Below are 20227 nucleotides of genomic sequence, written 5' to 3' on the forward strand. Positions count from 1 at the left end.
GGACAGGCCCTCTACACCACACACTCAACTCAGTACATGGACAAGCCCTCTCCACCACACACTCAACATAGTACATGGACAGGCCCTCTCCACCACACACTCAACATAGTACATGGACAGGCCCTCTCCACCCACACACTCAACATAGTACATGGACAAGCCCTCTCCACCACACACTCAACATAGTACATGGACAAGCCCTCTCCACCACACACTCAACATAGTACATGGACAGGCCCTCTCCACCACACACTCAACATAGTACATGGACAGGCCCTCTCCACCCACACACTCAACATAGTACATGGACAGGCCCTCTACACCACACACTCAACTCAGTACATGGACAAGCCCTCTCCACCCACACACTCAACATAGTACATGGACAGGCCCTCTCCACCCACACACTCAACATAGTACATGGACAGGCCCTCTCCACCACACACTCAACTCAGTACATGGACAAGCCCTCTCCACCACACACTCAACATAGTACATGGACAGGCCCTCTACACCACACACTCAGCACAGTACATGGACAAGCCCTCTCCCACACACAGTCAACGCAGTACATGGACAGGCCCTCTCCACAACACACTCAACACAGTACACAAGCCCTCTCCACCACACACTCAACACAGTACATTTACAGGCCCTCTACACCACACACTCAACACAGTACACAAGCCCTCTCCACCATACACTCAACTCAGTACACAAGCCCTCTACACAACACACTCAACACAGTACAGTAACTCTTTTTCTATTTGTGACAGTTTTCTGATGTTTCTATGGGACTATGTATTCCTGTAGCTGAAATATGGCACTTTGGTGAAAAGAGAGAATATGACTTTCCAGTTATTTAAACAATTGTTTTGCAACAAGTCGCCTTTGGTCAAGTAATTATATATCCTATATTTGTTAACAGGATCACACGCTATCACCAGTATACTGCAATACGCATTATAATGATACAGATTGAAATATTCTTTCTGAGAAGCTGTACTCTGAGTAAAACAATATATGTGACGTTGTGCAGTTACCTCAAAGGTTTAAGGTAAAATCTACACATATGAATATAAGAAAGCTATGGTTACTGTTTGGCTCAGAACTGAGATACGATACATAGGAACATTACAGATAGTTTCTCATGCACAAAATAGTGTGACAAACTGGCAACACAAAGGGTGTAAAGATATTAAAAAATGGCAATAGTCTGTGTTAAAGACGACAGGAATTGGAGATACAGGCTGAGTAGGGATTAGCAGCACAGGATAAACTGTAGTTGTGTTTCCCTATCATCTTGGTATATCATGTCATGTAAACATATGGGGCAATAACATATTTATAGCATGTCACTATAAACAGTGTACCATTCCTTGCTCAAGACACACAACACTAATGGTGCTCCTTGTTTTAGATTTAAAATTCATCCTCAACTTTTTCTATACTGGATAAAATAAGTTAGGGATATTGGTATTTTTATGATTGCTATTTCATCAGTGTGTCAATGAATAAATAGATCATTATTCATAATTTCAAAATGTACATATATCACTACCTATTTGTGTCCAGTATATTTATTGTTTGCCTGACAACCATGACTCGGGTACAGTCATTTCAGGTACAACACTGAACAATGGATGCAAAAAGACTTTAAATATTTTCCCTTCTACAATGTTTATGAACAGAACATATAAACACAAGTACACAAAAGAGTAGCTGAATAAAACTACTCCAGATTAAACCTAGTGAGCACAAATTCTTCCCTGACTGAGATACCATCAGGGATGGCAACAGGTGAAAGTGATTCCAGCTGAAAATCAACTGGTAGTCTTGGAGTCACAGGCTCCCAACATGGTCCACGATCAATTCATTTGCATTAAAATTCACGGATTACTACAATTTTACCATGACCATAAATGTAGGTGTAAATACATTTTGCATTCTAGAAGTTGGGTAGATGAAGAATGAGAACTATTTTTATGGATATACAACTTCTTTATTCAAGCAATGCTTCACAACAACATTAGAATCTATGTTGAAACGTCACCAACACAGAATAAAGAAATTGTATATCCATAAAATAGTTCTAATCCAACAGAATTCTGCCAAAGGCGTACCATGTATTAGGGGCACAGATCTTCAATAACTAAGTCAGAAGGTCTGTACATTTCAATACATGTCACCTACTTTGAGTCATTTTCTGGTAATGATTTCATCCCCACAGTGTTGGGGATTCAATCAATCCGTAGATGATGAAATAGCAATTGCTTGTTATTTTGAGTGGCTGAAAGTTTAATAAGAGTTTGTAATATGAGTTGGGGGATTTGCTTCTTAGTACTTGTAATTACATGATATGTTAAATGCCTTGCGATATTGAATTTTTGATAATTAAATAAGTGTGTTAAACTTTAAACTACACCTAAAATATCAGTGATTAACAACCAATTATACTTGATAGGCAAAAACAGAAATGATGTCTGGTTTCTCACGCATGTTGAGCATTAAGTGCATTTACAAACTGCTGCAAAGGACCCATTTAGGAACTGAGGAAAATATGCAGTAGAAACCAGACAACTTCTTGACGGCCTGCCTTGTCCATGCTTACCAGTCACTCCTACAAAAATGACAGGAACAATTAAATGACATTAACAAAAACAAAAACACAGGGCTGACCAAATTCATAAAAAGCATCAATCTTGCAATAGTATGCATTTTTCTGCATCAGCAGTTTTAACACTACTAGTAATGTCAGTTACTGAGGGACATGCACACAAACTATGGGGGGGGGACAGCGCACAGCCACATGAAGATCAAGACAAAGACACATTGTTGCACTGGTGTGTCAGTATGTAGAGCCTAGATCTGCTTGTTGCTTTACCTTACACACAGCAATATTTTAGCTATATGACAGTAACCAGTACACTATAGAGTCTGAGCCAGGGAGTCAGGATCAACACTCCTTGTGGCACACTGAGAAGCAGTCTCACACTCATCAAGTAAGTGTGCTCTTACCACCAGCATGGGGCTCTCTCGTCATGCAAGGCACACAGCTCACAGAGGTCAGTTGTATGCCTCAGACATGACTCAGATAAAGAAAGATACTTATCCACATAGTTTTTCATCATCAGTTAGATTCGTTAGGAAATCATGAACAACACAATGATAACCTGATCTGACCACAGACTGATCCAACAAAGAAGAACATCAAGTTATTGTGTTGAACTTTACAGGTACTCCTACATTTGAGTCACTCACCACGCAACATTTTCTGCCACTTCATTTCGGCAAACAGATCTTCATGTGTGGCGAAGAAGTCAGCCACCTTACTGCCCTGCTCGTCTCTCTCTGTGGTGTTGAACACCTTCACCTTCGTCTCCTCTGTCAGGTACTCACAGATCTCCGGGATGGGGAACACTATGCGCTCCATTGTCCGATCCTGACGCACGATCTGCCACACACATACAGCGGTGTCAGCACTTCTTCAGAGACATACAAGTTGAATATACAGACAGACAACGAAAACAGGTATTAGTTTGTTCTTTGATTTAATTCATCCCATTTCTCACAAAATGGAGGCCTTAAAAAATCTTACCACTTGAATGAAACCAGGAAAATCAAATACACAATGCTATAAAGAAACTCGTCAAATGATAACATACGTAGTATTTGCGACAATCCTTTGCACTTGTAAAGTACAGAAACTAGTACTTTTGTTGGGTTGAGTCCCATCTGGGATTCAAACCCACACTGTCAGAGTCAGCCACCTAATCGCCAGCAAAGTTATCAATCTAACCCTCTCAGGCACCCCAGTATCTCTTAATAACTGTAAACCATCTGAACATTTCTATCTGTGCTGATTGCCTTGTACAAATCTGATCCCAGTCCATTTGTCTCACCTCTTATCTGACTGCAAAGTATAGAACTTATCCGAGTATTGTCTGGGATGATTTACTCACCTCTATCTGAGCTGTGTGCCTGGCATAGAACTTTAAGGCTTGATCTCCATACAGATCCGTTCCGCTTGGCTTCAGGAGTTCTGCCAACTCCTTGTTGTGTTGAGACAACTGAAGGACAAACATAGATTCATGTTGATTCTTCTAACCAACACTTGTAAATATGCTTGTTTAAACTGAACAGAAATAACTTATATACTTCAAAGAGTATGTACTTATAGCCTGGGCCATCACAGTGATTAACAATTTACCCATGAACCAAAACATATAAGCAATAAACATAAGCATGCAAAACTACTGTATGTGGCCTGTTTGCTTACCATCAGCCAGGAATTTAACATGTAGAATGGTTGTCCATAATCAAAACAATTGTAATGTTTGATTATTTATTGCGGAAAAGTCACACTAAAGAATATAACAATTATACATTACTGCATCAGATGACAACTAGGCTTGGGATGACACAAACTGCTGGTGACTGATATTACTGTGAGCGATGTTCCACTCAATTCACCTTATCAATGGACCTTTAAAGTAGTAATGGCTGACAGGACCTCTATTCTGACCCTGTTTTTTTTGTGACAAGTTTTGACCACTGGGTTATCCCACAGCCCCTCTATTTTAACCCAGAATCAATTGAGTGTATTGTAGACTACAGTATTTGGGTCAGTGCTGTTGTCAGTTCTATACTGAACCTGGTGAGCAAGGATGAAGATGTTGTGTCCGACAGCTTTTGGAGACGCATCCCTCTCCTCATCCTCCTTCTCATCGTCCTCTACAGTGTCCTCCCGGTGAAATGCCTGCTTTGCAACATCGACCTGCACAACACGCAACACAGCATCACAAGACCTGATGACAACTACTCCAGTCATCTTGACTGATGTGTTCATCTTGACTGTATCATCAAACTATTTAAATGTGACATAAACTTCAATATATTCTGTGCAATAACAACAGAATCGGTGATATATAGTGCATAAAAACATAAGTCTCATACTCTGCAAGGAAGGACTTTATTTTAGTGCACAAAGTGTGCAGAAAATACGTAAAAGGAATTGAAGTGAAATCTTTCCCATAAGGTGATGAGTAATAAATCCTACTTTGTTAAACATCATTTGTCTCAATTACAATCTTTGATCAACATCAATCAGTAAGACTATTGAAAGACAACTTCAAATGATTATTTTCATGAAATGTTTTTTAATTTGAGCCATCATGTGCATGCTACATGCCATGAATGTTGGTTATGCCACATCTGTCACCATGACAACAAAAAGTATATAGGCTATATCACACCATGCCACTGTCTGTTACCACTAAAGCCAAGATTGGACAACACTGTAATACATGCACTGAGTCCATCCTGATAATGTATGAACTAATTTGAACTAAAGATAATGTGATAAAATAACATTGGTAATTTCCTTACTATTAACCTGAAGTACTACTAGTATATCCACCTGTTTCCTCTAAAATACACCTGAGGTATGATGTATTTTGAGAACCAACACCTTCCATGCACCAAACAAGCAAAGAGTAAATGAAAATAAGAGAGATAAAGTTTAAAACAACTGCATGTAAACAAAGTGAAATCTAGAACAAAAATCAACCACAATACCACAGATAACCTACAAAGTAGTGGAAACTAGGTATACATAAATATCAAATCTCTATTGAAAACAAACCAAAAGAGCACAAGTGGTACCTAAAGCATAAAAATTAAAGAATAACTAACAGACTTCTTGAAAGGAATGGCCACCAAAATATAGGGTTGTGTGGTAGGTGTGAAACTACAGCAATAAAAAGCATTCTGTAGTCACATTCGCACATCAGAACCATGATTCAGAAACTTAACTAGATGGAACCATACTCAAATACAGCACTGATTAGAGGTACCATCATTCAAATACAGCACTGATTAGAGGTACCATCATTCAAATACAGCACTGATCAGAGGTACCATCATTCAAATATAGCACTGATTAGAGGTACCATCATTCAAATATAGCACTGATTAGAGGTACCATCATTCAAACACAGCACTGATTAGAGGTACCATCATTCAAATACAGCACTGATTAGAGGTACCATCATTCAAATACAGCACTGATCAGAGGTACCATCATTCAAATACAGCACTGATTAGAGGTACCATCATTCAAATACAGCACTGATTAGAGGTACCATCATTCAAATATAGCACTGATTAGAGGTACCATCATTCAAACACAGCACTGATTAGAGGTACCATCATTCAAATACAGCACTGATTAGAGGTACCATCATTCGAATACATTCAAATACAGCACTGATTAGAGGTACAATCATGTATATACAGCACTGATTTGAGGTACCATCATTTAAATACAGCACTGATTAGAGGTGCCATCAGCCAGAGACACTATCTGTTATACCTTGGCACCATAGACCTGACAGACTCGTGGTCTAAGAAACCATCTGTTCAAAACAACATAAGCCAAAGGCACTTTCAGTAAGAGACATCATTACTGAGAAACTCCATCAGTCTGAAACAGCACTGGCCCTTAGATACCATCAGCCTTAGACACCATGTGTCAGACTGGGCCATATCAGTCACCCACCACCTGTCAGACTGGGCACCATCAGACACCATCTGTCAGATTGGGCACCATCTGTCAGACGTGATTATCTGTCTTATTACAAGACACCTTGTGTTAAGTTGGGCACAGTCACTCAGACACCATCTGTCAGATTAGGCACCAATGGGCAGACATCATCTGTCACATGGGGCACGATCAGACACCCTTTGTTAGACTTTGCACCATCTGACACCATCTATCAGATTGGGCATCATCTGGCAGACACAATCTGTAGCATTTTCAATCATAGTAGACATTTTATTCAAAGGTCCCATGGACAATGGCGTCAATGTCAGCACACTGATTCAGAAGCACCATCTGTCATTTCCACGCACCATCTGTCAAAGATGCCATTCATAGGGACACAATCTGCAATAAACATTAGTTTGCAGAGATGGGCAAAGGAACAACTGCATACCTCATTAAAACCCATCTATTGCTATATCTGGTGTAATTTCAAGCCTAAAAAAAAGGGCAACTATTCACTGGGACTAATGCTCTTAAATCCCTGTAGAGTGGGGGAAACATTTCAGCCAGATACAGTTAATTTCATTTCTGAGACTCAAAGAATGCCACAAGCAACTAAAATAAAGAACTTTCATACATGATGAACAATTCTAACACAAGACTAGATTTATTTTCTTGAAATTATTTAAATTGCTTTACTGAAAGCTTCACCCACTTCACAAGCATGCGTACAAAAAACTCAAGCAGTGAAATAATCACACAACTTGGCAGTGATTGAACACACAGGATATTGACCAGCCACAGATACCACCACCCCTCCCAATACACCTTAACCAAACTTCACTTACCAAATATACCCAATAACTTCTCTCAGTGATCACACCCCCACTCAAAAAACAACTTCATTTGCCCTAAAGTGTTTCACAGGTTATTCGATGCAATAATCTATATAATCACATCAAACTTAACCCCAAACACACCCCACTCATTTCAAGCCATAGTGGCTTGTGTGACAATCTAGCTACACCAAAACACATCCAATCATTCTCAAGTCATAGCGATCTTCCTGACTAGCTAGCTACACATGAATACACCATACCTTCGTCAAGCCATTGTGGCCTGGTTGACTAGCTAGCTACACCAGAACACACCCCACCTTTATCAAGCCACAGTGGCTTGTGTGACAATCTAGCTACACATGAACACACCCTACCTTTATCAAGCCTAGGAGGCTTTTTTGACGATCTAGCTACACAAGTACACATCCCCTCCATTTCAGATTTGTTTGACAATCTAGCTACGCCAGAAAACATCCCACCATTATCAAGCCATAATGGCCATTTCCAAAGACAATCCACACCAGAAAAACAATAGAAATCTAACTGAAAATAACTGGAAGTGAAAACACAACAAGCAGGCCAGGCCCTCAAAACAGACAGACTCTGATCATCACTCGATAGACCTTAGACAATAAAATGTTGCCGTCATGGACTGCCTGTCTAAACACTTGTTTCATGGCGTCCACCTGTGAACATTAGGACAATTACATCAGTCAGTTTCAAAAACTAGAAACTGCAAGTCTGGGTCTTTGTTTTTATTTATATTTCACTTTACTATCAAGTGTCACTACAGTGAGTGAGTACATTAGATCATCAATTCACTTCTATATGACTGCATGTCAACAGAATGTGGGAACTAGTGATTCAGATCTGAGAGACTGGCACCAGTAATTACACTCAGGGTAATATGAACACCCACATTAGAGGACTCTCCTCAGGAACACAACAGCTGGATGGCCAGTTGTACTGCAATCTGCAACCATTCTCTCTAGTTAGTGGCTGATGCAGATGAATTTATGAATTCCTATGCTGAATGGTCCAGAGATGACTCCATCTTACATTTGTGTTTCTATATGATAGTTTAGTCTTGGAATTGAGCAGGTATACTTGATATTGCTTTATTCATTTGCCATAAATTTTCCTGCATATTTAGTAGATCAGGTATTCTTGGGTCAGGCTGTATGGGCCAGGCACCAAGATACATGACTTCCTTTCACAGAGGGTAATATTATTCACCATGGGCTGACGACATGTATGCTGACCACCAGCAGTTTATTGTCAACAAGTAGGCTGGGAAATATTCAAGGGGGCTACTCAACCAGCAGGCTGAGAGATAGTCAAGGGAGGCTACTGTAGCAACTATAGGTAGCAACTATCGAAAAAAAAAACACCAACAGAAAAAAAACAATGCATAAAGGCTGTAAATAATACATATGATTAATGGGGCCTTCAAAATCCAGGCCAGATGAAATTACATTCAAGTAGTACCCACATCATATGCGTCTTTACAGGCACAGCGTTTTGTAAGAATCTGACAGCAACTCAAGGAGATAATCTATTAGTCTGCATAGTGGAAACAGCTGAGTGTGTTAAGACCCTATGTCCTACAGCTGACCAATGGTCTGGCCTGGGTTTTGATGGTAATAACAGGCACATCAGTACTTATTAAACACCACTCATGTAATAAAACTGGAAGATATGGATTCATAGCAAAGGGACAAATGATAAGGTGTACAATTTGCACAAAATAAAAGAGATATCTTGTGTTTTATAACCAAAGATAATTACGTAACAGACATCATATGCAGTGCACATTGGCCATTCCATGTTAATCATACAATAGAGTCTCAAACAGAAGTCTGTGAATCAGCAGAATCACTTAAATTTCCGGGTATCAAGCCGTATAAAGGAACAAGCATTAACTCTGGAGATGTGGGATATGACACATTCTTCCCAAGACAGCCCTTCATAGACTTCAGTTGACAGAAAGTAGAGAAAAGGATGATTATAATGCACTGCATTCACTTATAACTGAAATAATAAATGTTCAGAACAATATTAACTGCATTTATATAATTCAAAACTGTTCCTAATCACAACAGATTCCAAAGTTTCTATAATTTCTCAACGCAAGAATGTAAATGTAGAACCAACTGACAACTGAATTCAGTTAAATATAGACTCACTACACATACTTATGGATTTAACGCTACACCAGTCTCTTTGTACCAACAAGCTGGTTAGGCCAGATATAGATGTACACAGCAGCGGGTTAGGGCCAGATAAAGATGTACATAGCAGATGGTTAGGGCCAGATATAGATGTACTTAGCAGCTGGTTAGGGCCAGATATAGATGTACTTAGCAGCTGGTTAGGCCAGATATAGATGTACACAGCAGCGGGTTAGGGCCAGATATAGATGTACACAGCAGCTGGTTAGGGCCAGATATAGATGTACTTAGCAGCTGGTTAGGGTCAGATATAGATGTACTTAGCAGCTGGTTAGGCCAGATATAGATGTACACAGCAGCGGGATTGGGCCAGATAAAGATGTACATAGCAGCTGGTTAGGGCCAGATATAGATGTACTTAGCAGCTGGTTAGGGCCAGATATAGATGTACTTAGCAGCTTGGTTAGGCCAGATATAGATGTACACAGCAGCGGGTTAGGGCCAGATATAGATGTACAGAGCAGCTGGTTAGGGCCAGATATAGATGTACTTAGCAGCTGGTTAGGGCCAGATATAGATGTACTTAGCAGCTGGTTAGGCCAGATATAGATGTACACAGCAGCGGGTTAGGGCCAGATAAAGATGTACACAGCAGCTGGTTAGGGCCAGATATAGATGTACTTAGCAGCTGGTTAGGGCCAGATATAGATGTACTTAGCAGCTGGTTAGGCCAGATATAGATGTACACAGCAGCGGGTTAGGGCCAGATATAGATGTACATAGCAGCTGGTTAGGGTCAGATATAGATGTACTTAGCAGCTGGTCAGGCCAGATATAGATGTACACAGCAGCGGGTTAGGGCCAGATATAGATGTACATAGCAGCTGGTTAGGGCCAGATATAGATGTACTTAGCAGCTGGTTAGGCCAGATATAGATGTACACAGCAGCGGGTTAGGGCCAGATATAGATGTACATAGCAGCGGGTTAGGGCCAGATATAGATGCACTTAGCAGCTGGTTAGGGTCAGATATAGATGTACTTAGCAGCTGGTTAGGCCAGACATAGATGTACACAGCAGCGGGTTAGGGCCAGATAAAGATGTACTTAGCAGCTGGTTAGGGCCAGATATAGATGTACTTAGCAGCTGGTTAGGGTCAGATAAAGATGTACATGGCAGCTGTTTGGGGCCAGATATGATTTACAAAGCAGTTGGTTAGAGCCAGATATAGATGTACATAGCAGGTGGTTAGGGCCAGATACAGATATACTTAGCAGCTGTTCAGAGCCTTATATAGATACACACGGCAGCTGTTTTGGGGCAGATATAGATGTACTTAGCAGCCGTTTGGGACCTAAAATAGATACACATGGCAGCTGTTTTGGGTCAAATATAGGTGTATGTACCACTTGTTTGGGGACAGGTATAGATGCACATAGCATCTGTTTTGGGTCAGATATAGATGTACTTAGCAGCTGTTTGGGGCCGGATATAGATGTATGTACCAGCTGTTTGGGGCCAGATATAGATGTACATAACATCTATTTGGGGCAAATACAGAAGAACCTAGCAGTTGTTTGGGGCCAGAAAGGGGCTGCACATACCAGCTGTTTGGGGCCAGAAAGGGGCTGCACATCCCAGCTGTTTGGGGCCAGAAAGGGGCTGCACATCCCAGCTGTTTGGGGCCAGAAAGGGGCTGCACATACCAGCTGTTTGGGGCCAGAAAGGGGCTGCACATAACAGCCTTTTGGGGCCAGAAAGGGGCTGCACATACCAGTTGTTTGGGGCCAGAAAGGGGTTGCACATACCAGCCGTTTGGGGCCAGAAAGAGGCTGCACATACCAGCTGTTTGGGGCCACAAAGGGGCTGCACATACCAGCTGTTTGGGGCCAGAGAGGGGCGGCACATACCAGCTGTTTGGGGCCACAAAGGGACTGCACATACCAGCTGTTTGGGGCCACAAAGGGGCTGCACATACCAGCTGTTTGGGGCCAGAAAGGGGCTGCACATACCAGCTGTTTGGGGCCAGAAAGAGGCTGCACATACCAGTTGTTTGGGGCCAGAAAGGGGCTGCACATACCAGCTGTTTGGGGCCAGAAAGGGGCTGCACATACCAGCTGTTTGGGACTCATGTTGTAGAGGATCCTCTCTGCGTTCTCACTGTCATGCCGACTCTCCATCACCGCCAACAGCAGCTTTGAGGCATTGTTCTGAGGGATGAAAGGATCAGTCAGAAATAGAGAGCTGGAAGAATTTTTGATAGTGGTTTTGCTTTTCCACTACGTATGAACCAATATTAGGCAGAAAGTAAAACATGATGGCGGATGCAGATGTGAAACCCATAGCCCATGAAAAATCCAAGTCAAGGTGAAACTGCAACTTTAACACCCAGACAGGACTTCTAAGCTCTCAGTTGTGACCGTATTAAACACAGAACCAGGAAACAGGGGTTTACATTTAGAAAATCAATTATGATCATTAACAGCTTTCCCTACACGCCACAGTTTGATCTTCTAGAGCCTGGAATTGGGATTAACATATATCTCTATCACCACTTTCCCTGTGATGGAGGAACTCTCACCTTCAGCTCCAACACCAAGTCTATACGATGTTTCCCCAGCGGGTTGATGTCATTCAGCAGCAGAGCAATGATGATGTCAATGCCGTTACTTTCATGCATAGCTATAGCATTCTGAAACATGAATTAAGTAAGTATCAAACTGGGACTCCACTGTCTGTGCAGTTAGAAACCTGTGTATAACTTAGACACAGATAAATGAAAGCTTAATATTACTAATCATGTTTGCAAACAACAATGGTACTGAGATCTTTGTCATCCTCTTTTAAAGCCAATGCAATTTGTTCAACCATGATTTTGTCCTACACATCATTAACGCTGTATCTCAAGATGGATAGGTAATGAAAGGTTTTGCAATTTTGTAAATTCTTCCACCTTACACAAGATACTCCCTTAAAGTGAGACTGGCAAACAACTTAAATCCAGTAAAACTTGTGGAGGTGTATTCTTACACAAGGATACAAGAAGTAGATTATCTTAAAATATGAGTTTCAGCTTTATACCTTCAGACTCCTAGGCATATGTGCCAAGAAATGATTGATGTGGATGTGACTTGTGCAGAATGTAAGTGTTGAGAACACACCCACCTGGTTCTCATGGCAGGGTCCCTGGCAGTACTCAGTCAAGCTGCTCAGCGCCTGGTTGATGAGGACCACGTTGTTTTCGTTGATGTAGAGGCCAAGGAGGCCGAGGCCACCGGTGGTGCTGCCGCAGATACAGTCAAGGAACTGCAGTGTCTCGCACACCAGGTTGTAGGTGGACTTGATGTTGTGCTGGAAGCGCAGGTAGTTCTACAACACAAGGAGGCAGTTTGGTCAGTCTGTGCACCTACCTTTGTTTGATGACATATTAAGTGTTCTAATGTCTCACCTGCAGCTCACTGTTACAATGTCCCAACTGCAGTTGTGTGTCACAATGTATCACCTGTAGTTCCCTGTCACAATGTCTCACCTGTAGTTCTCTGTTGTGGTTCTCACACAGCAGTTGCAAGAACCTCAGTATTGGCTGCATCATCTTTATCTGTGGTGACATCTTCTTCTCATCCTTGTCCTTGGAGACTTTCTCTGCGTCGTCATGATGAATGGCCCGCATCTCCTCTCCCCCATCATGATCAGAGCGGACCCCATGGAGTTGGCGGACAGAGGACAGGGCATGGTTGGTCTGCTTGGCTGCATCATCCAACTCATGCCGGAAGACATCGTTCACCGAGGTCTCGTGTGACTTGCCTGGCCAGAGATACAGAGTTTCAGTCCCGACAGACAGTCTAATGCTACAATACTCTTAAACACTTGCAAATAACTTAATCACATTAACATCAATACATCAGAAAGACTTGTACATCTTACATCAAGGAACTCCACATTCTAAGAATCATTACACATTCTTGTTTAACCATTTACATCAACAACAGTATTTTACAGAACAATATGTTATAATACAGTATCTACAAAAGAACAGTCGGTTTGTGAGAAAAGATTTGTGTACATGAAAGCTTGTATAATTAGTTGCACAGTGCCAGACACCCTTCTCCATGATGATGTTGAATATCACCTACATGAAAGTCTTCCTGTGATTCAATAGACACGGTTGATAGACTGGACCCTGCTCCAGAAAACTAAGTTGCATAAAGACAATCATAGCTCCCTTTAATGCAGACTTATGTCACAGAACGATGACAACTAGGTGATGATGAACTGGGCTCAATACTTACAGTTTGTCCCCCTCAAACTGAAACATGGTGCCAATTTAACAGAACACCCTCCCACAGACAAGTCATAGTACTGTCAATACACCTGACTAACCCAAGGCTACTTCCATCACTGTTGTAGGGAGTTGTACACAACAGCATTTACATCAGCTGTAACTGACCACAAACATCAATCTAATACATCTTGTTCTATCTGTGTATCAACATCCATAACTACCGCTGTAGATCTGTGTTTAGTGTATTACAGGCAGCATATGTTACAAGTGGACAGCTGATGGTCAGTAATAGATTTATAGCCACTCTGCTGTAACCAATCAGAGCAGCTTGTTAATTAGGCCCACTATGTGTGACGGGTCTTGATGAGCACAGTACAATGTTAAGTGTTGAGTAACTACAGCTGAGATAATGTTAAAGTATTAATAGATTAGAGTGATGTAGACTGTTACAGGAAATGTTTATCATCACCTAAAATTCTGTAAACTGGCAAACATCTGACATTATAGGCCACCTCAGTGGTATTTATATAACTATCTGGAGATTTATTTATCACTCAAATGATTCTTTCATAGGACTGAAGCTAATCTGTCATCATGACAGTATCTATGATAGAAAAAGGTAATTACTTAACTTTTGTTAAATAGTGTATGATTACAAGAGCCAAAGAGAACCAAGACAGAGTGTCAAGAAGGAAGATAAAGACTGAACATCCGATCACCAAAACTCCCAAAAGGAAAAGTCATTCCACTGTCTGAAAGACGAACTTGATCATGAAATGCATATATGAGAGAGTTGTATACAATTATTCATCTAAGATACTATAAGAAGGTGCATGATACTATTACACACAGTAAGCACTGCACTGTAACTTCCTGTTTCTTACAACTCAATATACTGAAGGTCATTAAAATGCAACAGTAACTTTGACATTGAGTCTGTCAGTGTCCAAATAGTCAATATGATAAACAGTGTTTCCTGCATAAATATTTACTCCACTCCAGCAATGATAAAGCAGGCGTTAACTGTAGATCCTTATACCATAGCTCCTGATAGCAATTGGGTATTTACTCCCATTTCTGTTTATGTATGAATAATTGCACTTTTGAGAAGGAACTAGCATTTTGTATACTCCCACTACTTAAAACACTACTTAAAGGTCACATGCAACGTAAAACACAACTTTGCAGATTCTGATACCTTTAGGTATGCACTTACTGAAACAAATAATGAAAAGTGCCAATTCAGTCTATAAAGTTCAAAAAAATGCGATGGAAAAAAAAGCCCGCGAAATTGGAGTTCAAACGATTCACTAAATTCCCCCCAGCGCTCGGGGGAAAACTGGTTTCAACACCTGTGCTGCGCTGTGCCCATAACGCATGCGCAGTGAATAGGCTCGCGGAGCTTGAAAGAGTATGCATGCTCAGAGTATGAGGTCGTGAGCAGTAGTCTAATCTTAGTTGTGTACACAAACAAGTAAATAATCTACTCGTTACATAAACATGCTTGTTGATTGTAGTAAGCAGCCTCTGCCACAGAGAAAGCACAATGTCTGGTTTATTGACACCTGTATGTCTGTCTGCCTGTCTGCTAAAGACAATATACAATAGACAGCTTCAATCATTGACCACATGCAATTTGAACTTAACACCTATCAGGCTATACGCCATAAACAAAATAAAGTGATTTATGATTCGTGCACCTGAGTCCAGTCTCTGCCACATTATGTAATTAGTCAGGTGTGATACTTGTACACATGACAAGTTTTTATGTCTGTGGGTTGCAAACAAACTACATCCATTTTTTTGGATGACTGGATTTGACGGAAACTGATGCAAACTCTTTCAAGTCCTGCTTTGTACTTGGACGAAAGACACTTTCCAGTCACGCAGTAGTTCACAATCTCTGCTGAGATGATTTTTGATTTGATCGAACTCAAATTCAGAGAACGTGTATTTACAAAACTCAACATCTCTATAAACTTCTTCTAGTGTAAATGATTTACGGCATATGAATCCATACTGAAACGATGCATCAAGTACAATAAAAGAAGTTGTTATCCATAAAGAATCTTACTTTCTTTTGACTAGCCATACTTACAAAAGGCCCATCAAGCAGATCATCTTTCTGTACACACAATGAGCCCTCAGCGTATCAGCAAATGAACCAGCCAATCGGAAGCTGTCGTTATCCTTGAGTGCACAGCCACCAGCTATGACTGGGTTTGGTCTCCCAAGGGCTTCGTTTCGAGGGAAGTAAGCCCAAGTACAAAATACTGCACTTTTGAATCGCGATTGTACACTTATAATTTGTTTATTTGTTTTTAACAAGCAGCAGTGTATATTAAATGTCATGAATAAGTGATAATTGTGTTTTAATTATGTTTGATTTTTTGGTTGCATGTGACCTTTAAAACAATTGAGTATTTTAACACAGACTTTCCTATTCTTATTGTATACTTAACTCATCTAAATATATAAATATAAATGCATGTCAACAGACTAAAAGTCTGCATCAATTGTCATATTGCCAAGCATTTGTCAGTAAAAATACTCAACCTGGAAGTCATGTGACTAGTAGAGAAACCCCAGATGGTGGCTACGGGTATAACAATGTATGTGTATATAAAGGCACTGCCAACTGTTAGCTTATGCTGTTGTAGAGTAGCGGTGCCACAAAGTATTATATGCAAGCCAATTTAGTTAATTGAGTAATGTACGCAAGGTATTATAGACCTATTGGGTTTTAAGTGATTCTTACAAATTATTTGTACTCCCAGGTTCGTAGTTAATTGAGTAAACATGATTTTTATTGAGTAAAATATGCAAATATGCACCTTATCTGGTGGTCTGTATATACTCTACTTTAGCCATGAAATAACTTGAATTAACTGTAGATCTATATATTCTACCATAGCCAAAAGATAACGAGTTAACAGTCCACCTAAATACTCTACTTTATCCAAGCGACAACAGGAGTTAAATGTACAATGATATACTCTCCTTTAGCCATGAAATAACAGGAGTTAACTGTACATCTATATACTCTACTTTAGCCATGAGTGAGTGAGTTTAGTTTTACGCCACACTCAGCAGTATTCCAGCTCCATGGTGGCGGTCTGTAAATAATTGAGTCTGGACAGTGATCAACATCATGAGTACTGATCTGCGCAACTGGGAACCAAAAAACCGACATGTGTCAACTATGTCAGAGCGCCTGCACAGTCTTCTTTTATGGAAAGCATGGGTTACTGAAGACCTATTCTAACCCTGATCTTCATGGGTCACTTTAGCCATGGGATAACTGGAGTTTACATGCATATATATACCCTACTTTAGCCACAAGATAACATTAGTTTACGTATATCTATTTACACTACTTTAGGCGTGAGATAACTGGAGTTAACTGTATGCCTATATACACAATTTTAACTTTGAGATAACAGGAGTTTACATGTAAATACTTCTTTAGCCAGGAGCCAACTATAGCCGACTGTATGCCTACATACCCTATGTTAGCCATGAGATAACAGGAGTTTACAGTACATCATTATAAATGAAACCCAGGACATCCATCACACGTGCAAGTTAAATATGTCATTGCTTTCTACACTGGAGATGCATGAGAAAAATGATATTGTGATAAAAACCTGAAAGATAAAAATCTGCCCTTAGTGGTAGAACAGAAAAGCCCCTGCTGCAGCAGAGAGTAAGTCTATTAGTAGTCTAGATAGCCATTGAGTCAAGCTAGTGGGGCAACTAGAAGGTGCAAGTCTAGGGTGGACCCTCACTGACCACACACTCTCTACCAGGACCATACTGACTACACCAGGGTGAATGTGATATTCTGATCACATTACTGTCTGAAATCAACCTAGAAAGTGCATCCATATACTTCACAAAGATGCTGCAGCAAATGTCCTGCGACATCACCAACACTCTCTGACATTCTTGAAATTCCACTGTTTTAACATACAGGTTACATAAAATCATCACCACCTACTTGCTGTGTGGATGAGACAAGAGCAATGTTGTCAGGAATGACAGTTTTATACCGAAAATGTCAGGATGCTACATAAACCTATTTCAAAGAATTCAGTGACAAAAACATTGTATTGAAAAACATGATTTACAGTTCAGGATGGGCTCAGGCAAACTGACACCACAGAATTGATGACTCTGACATATCTGGGACAGAAAGTGTCATACATTCCATACTCTGATGCCAATTTGGATTTGACCGACTTGCGATAGGTTTGCCAGCCAGGAAATAACAGACAAAGTCCTTGACATCTATAAAAGGTGGGTCTGGGAAATTACACCATATCAATCATTGGTTTCCAGATAATACTTCAAACATATTGTGCCCAAGGTTTTAGCCTAATACAAGTTTGTTTGCTGGACATGCTCAATATCCTAAAATCCTAAAGAAAGGTGTAGGGCTTGAACTGACAAGAATTAGCCCTTTAGAAATTGCCAGCTGCCATGATCCAGTTGGTGAGTGAGTGAGTGAGTACGGTGAGGGCAGAGTGTGCGTGGTCGGAGGGGCAGGGTAGTCCCCGGCTAGAGTGTGGGTATCAGGAAGAAGCTTACCTCCACTCAGACTCATTTGTTCATAATGTTCAAGTGTGAGTGTCATCATGTAGCCATCTGGGGAATAAGTACACTACCATCACAGGTGCTCCTTACAAGGGACACTACCATCACAGGTGATCCTTACACAGGACACTACCATCACAGGTGCTCCTTACACAGGACACTACCATCACAGGTGCTCCTTACACAGAACACTACCATCACAGGTGATCCTTACACAGGACACTACCATCACAGGTGATCCTTACACAGGACACTACCATCACAGGTGATCCTTACTCAGGGAACTACCACCACAGTTGCTCCTTACAAGGGACACTACCATCAAAGATGCTCTATACACAGGGTACTACCATCACAGGTGTTCCTTACACAGGACATTACCATCACAGGTGCTCTTTACATGGGCCACTACCATTACAGGTGCTCCTTACAAGGGCCACTACCATCAGGTATCAGGGTTACTGAGTCACCAGTTTCAGCTACCTCACAGCAGGCAGTTATGAAAGATCAGCCCCACTCAGGCACTGTCACCAGTTCAGAGATGCAAGGGAGATAACTCAGTGCTATGTAAATGGAAACAATGTTTTCCTTGGGCTAATGAAGGAGGGAAAGATATGAGTCGGGAAGGTGCCCTTGGGGCTCCATCCAATCTCTGGAAAAGATGGAGCACGGGAACACACATATAGGGACACAACATATAGGTCTGGGGGAAATACCAGAAATATGACATTTATCACATGGCTGGGTTTGGAACATGCCTCTCTCTGGAAGGGTTGTAAAATATTTTTGGACTGTGATACTTTCACCTTTTAAAGCATGTAACTGATTTAAAACCACAAGAAAATATGTCTTTATCACCCATTCACTGACTGTTATTTGTCCATATAACTTGTACCTTATTTATATTTGGGATCACACTTTCTTAGTATATATAGTACAAATTTTTTCAGTTGAGTCCCATCTGGGATTTGAACCCGCATCCTAATTGTCCATCGCCCAACAACCTTTTAACAATATATACCTTAATCAGTATTTTTACAAAAATAGACAACATCCAAACTTATCATCACAAGAAGTACAGGGACACTTTGTAATACATAACAATATCATGAATATAAATTCTTCACAGAGTAAAAGTGAGGGAGCTGTGAGCCTAACAAGGAGGAAAAAGTAATGCAGGCATAAAGTCATTTGGACAAGGACCATATGTTGTATAGAAGTATTATCATTTGTGCTAATCAAAGTTTAAGCCTGGATCTGCTGAGCCTTCAAGTTGAGGCCCATATTGGCTCTGTGTTAGAATGTGTCTCCAACAACCATGCTGGCTGTTTGTCTGTGACCTGGTAGACTGCATGTCATTATACACCAGCAGAATGGAGTGATGAATTCTGGACTTCCTGGTCCACTTTCAACTAAAGTCCCTGGTCCTATACCTGGAATATTGCTCAGTGCGGATATTACAGATGAGACAACAAAATATCAACACCTCCTTCCCTCCCCTATAAAACTACATGAGGGTAGACTGCAGACAGAACTCCCTTCAACTATTGGAATAACCAAGCTGCTTGGTGTAGCTTAAGCAGGAGTTGGGTTGAAGGCCTTTTCAAACCATATCACTGTAACGTCCCGATGTGATCGCTTAGTCAGGAAGGACACTCAAAAGTGGCTCAAGATCTAGACATTTCCCAGTTATAAAACCATGGAAATATATGTGGTGATACCCATCCAAGAATGATCATGAGGTGGAATCTAGGCTACAAACTCATGACTGGACAACTAAGGGAGGCAACTGTAT

At 40.8% G+C, this 20227-nt stretch overlaps 1 protein-coding gene across 4 annotated transcripts in view; it reads right to left on the reverse strand.

Annotated features, from left to right (window-relative positions):
* Positions 1–20227, reverse strand: part of LOC137296532 (inositol 1,4,5-trisphosphate-gated calcium channel ITPR1-like) — a 158682-nt gene that overhangs the window by 14150 nt on the left and 124305 nt on the right. For all 4 annotated transcript variants that reach the window (XM_067828336.1, XM_067828335.1, XM_067828332.1 and 1 more), the window contains 8 exons: positions 18427–18483; positions 13084–13358; positions 12720–12923; positions 12136–12246; positions 11669–11764; positions 4655–4777; positions 3963–4070; positions 3262–3454 (listed from right to left, as the gene is read on the reverse strand). In XM_067828336.1, the coding sequence (XP_067684437.1) occupies positions 3262–3454; positions 3963–4070; positions 4655–4777; positions 11669–11764; positions 12136–12246; positions 12720–12923; positions 13084–13358; positions 18427–18483 (1167 nt within the window). The remainder of the gene's footprint in view (positions 1–3261; positions 3455–3962; positions 4071–4654; positions 4778–11668; positions 11765–12135; positions 12247–12719; positions 12924–13083; positions 13359–18426; positions 18484–20227) is intronic.

This window comes from Haliotis asinina, chromosome 9 (genome assembly GCF_037392515.1).
Source record: "Haliotis asinina isolate JCU_RB_2024 chromosome 9, JCU_Hal_asi_v2, whole genome shotgun sequence".
Taxonomy (NCBI): Eukaryota; Metazoa; Mollusca; class Gastropoda; order Lepetellida; family Haliotidae; genus Haliotis; species Haliotis asinina.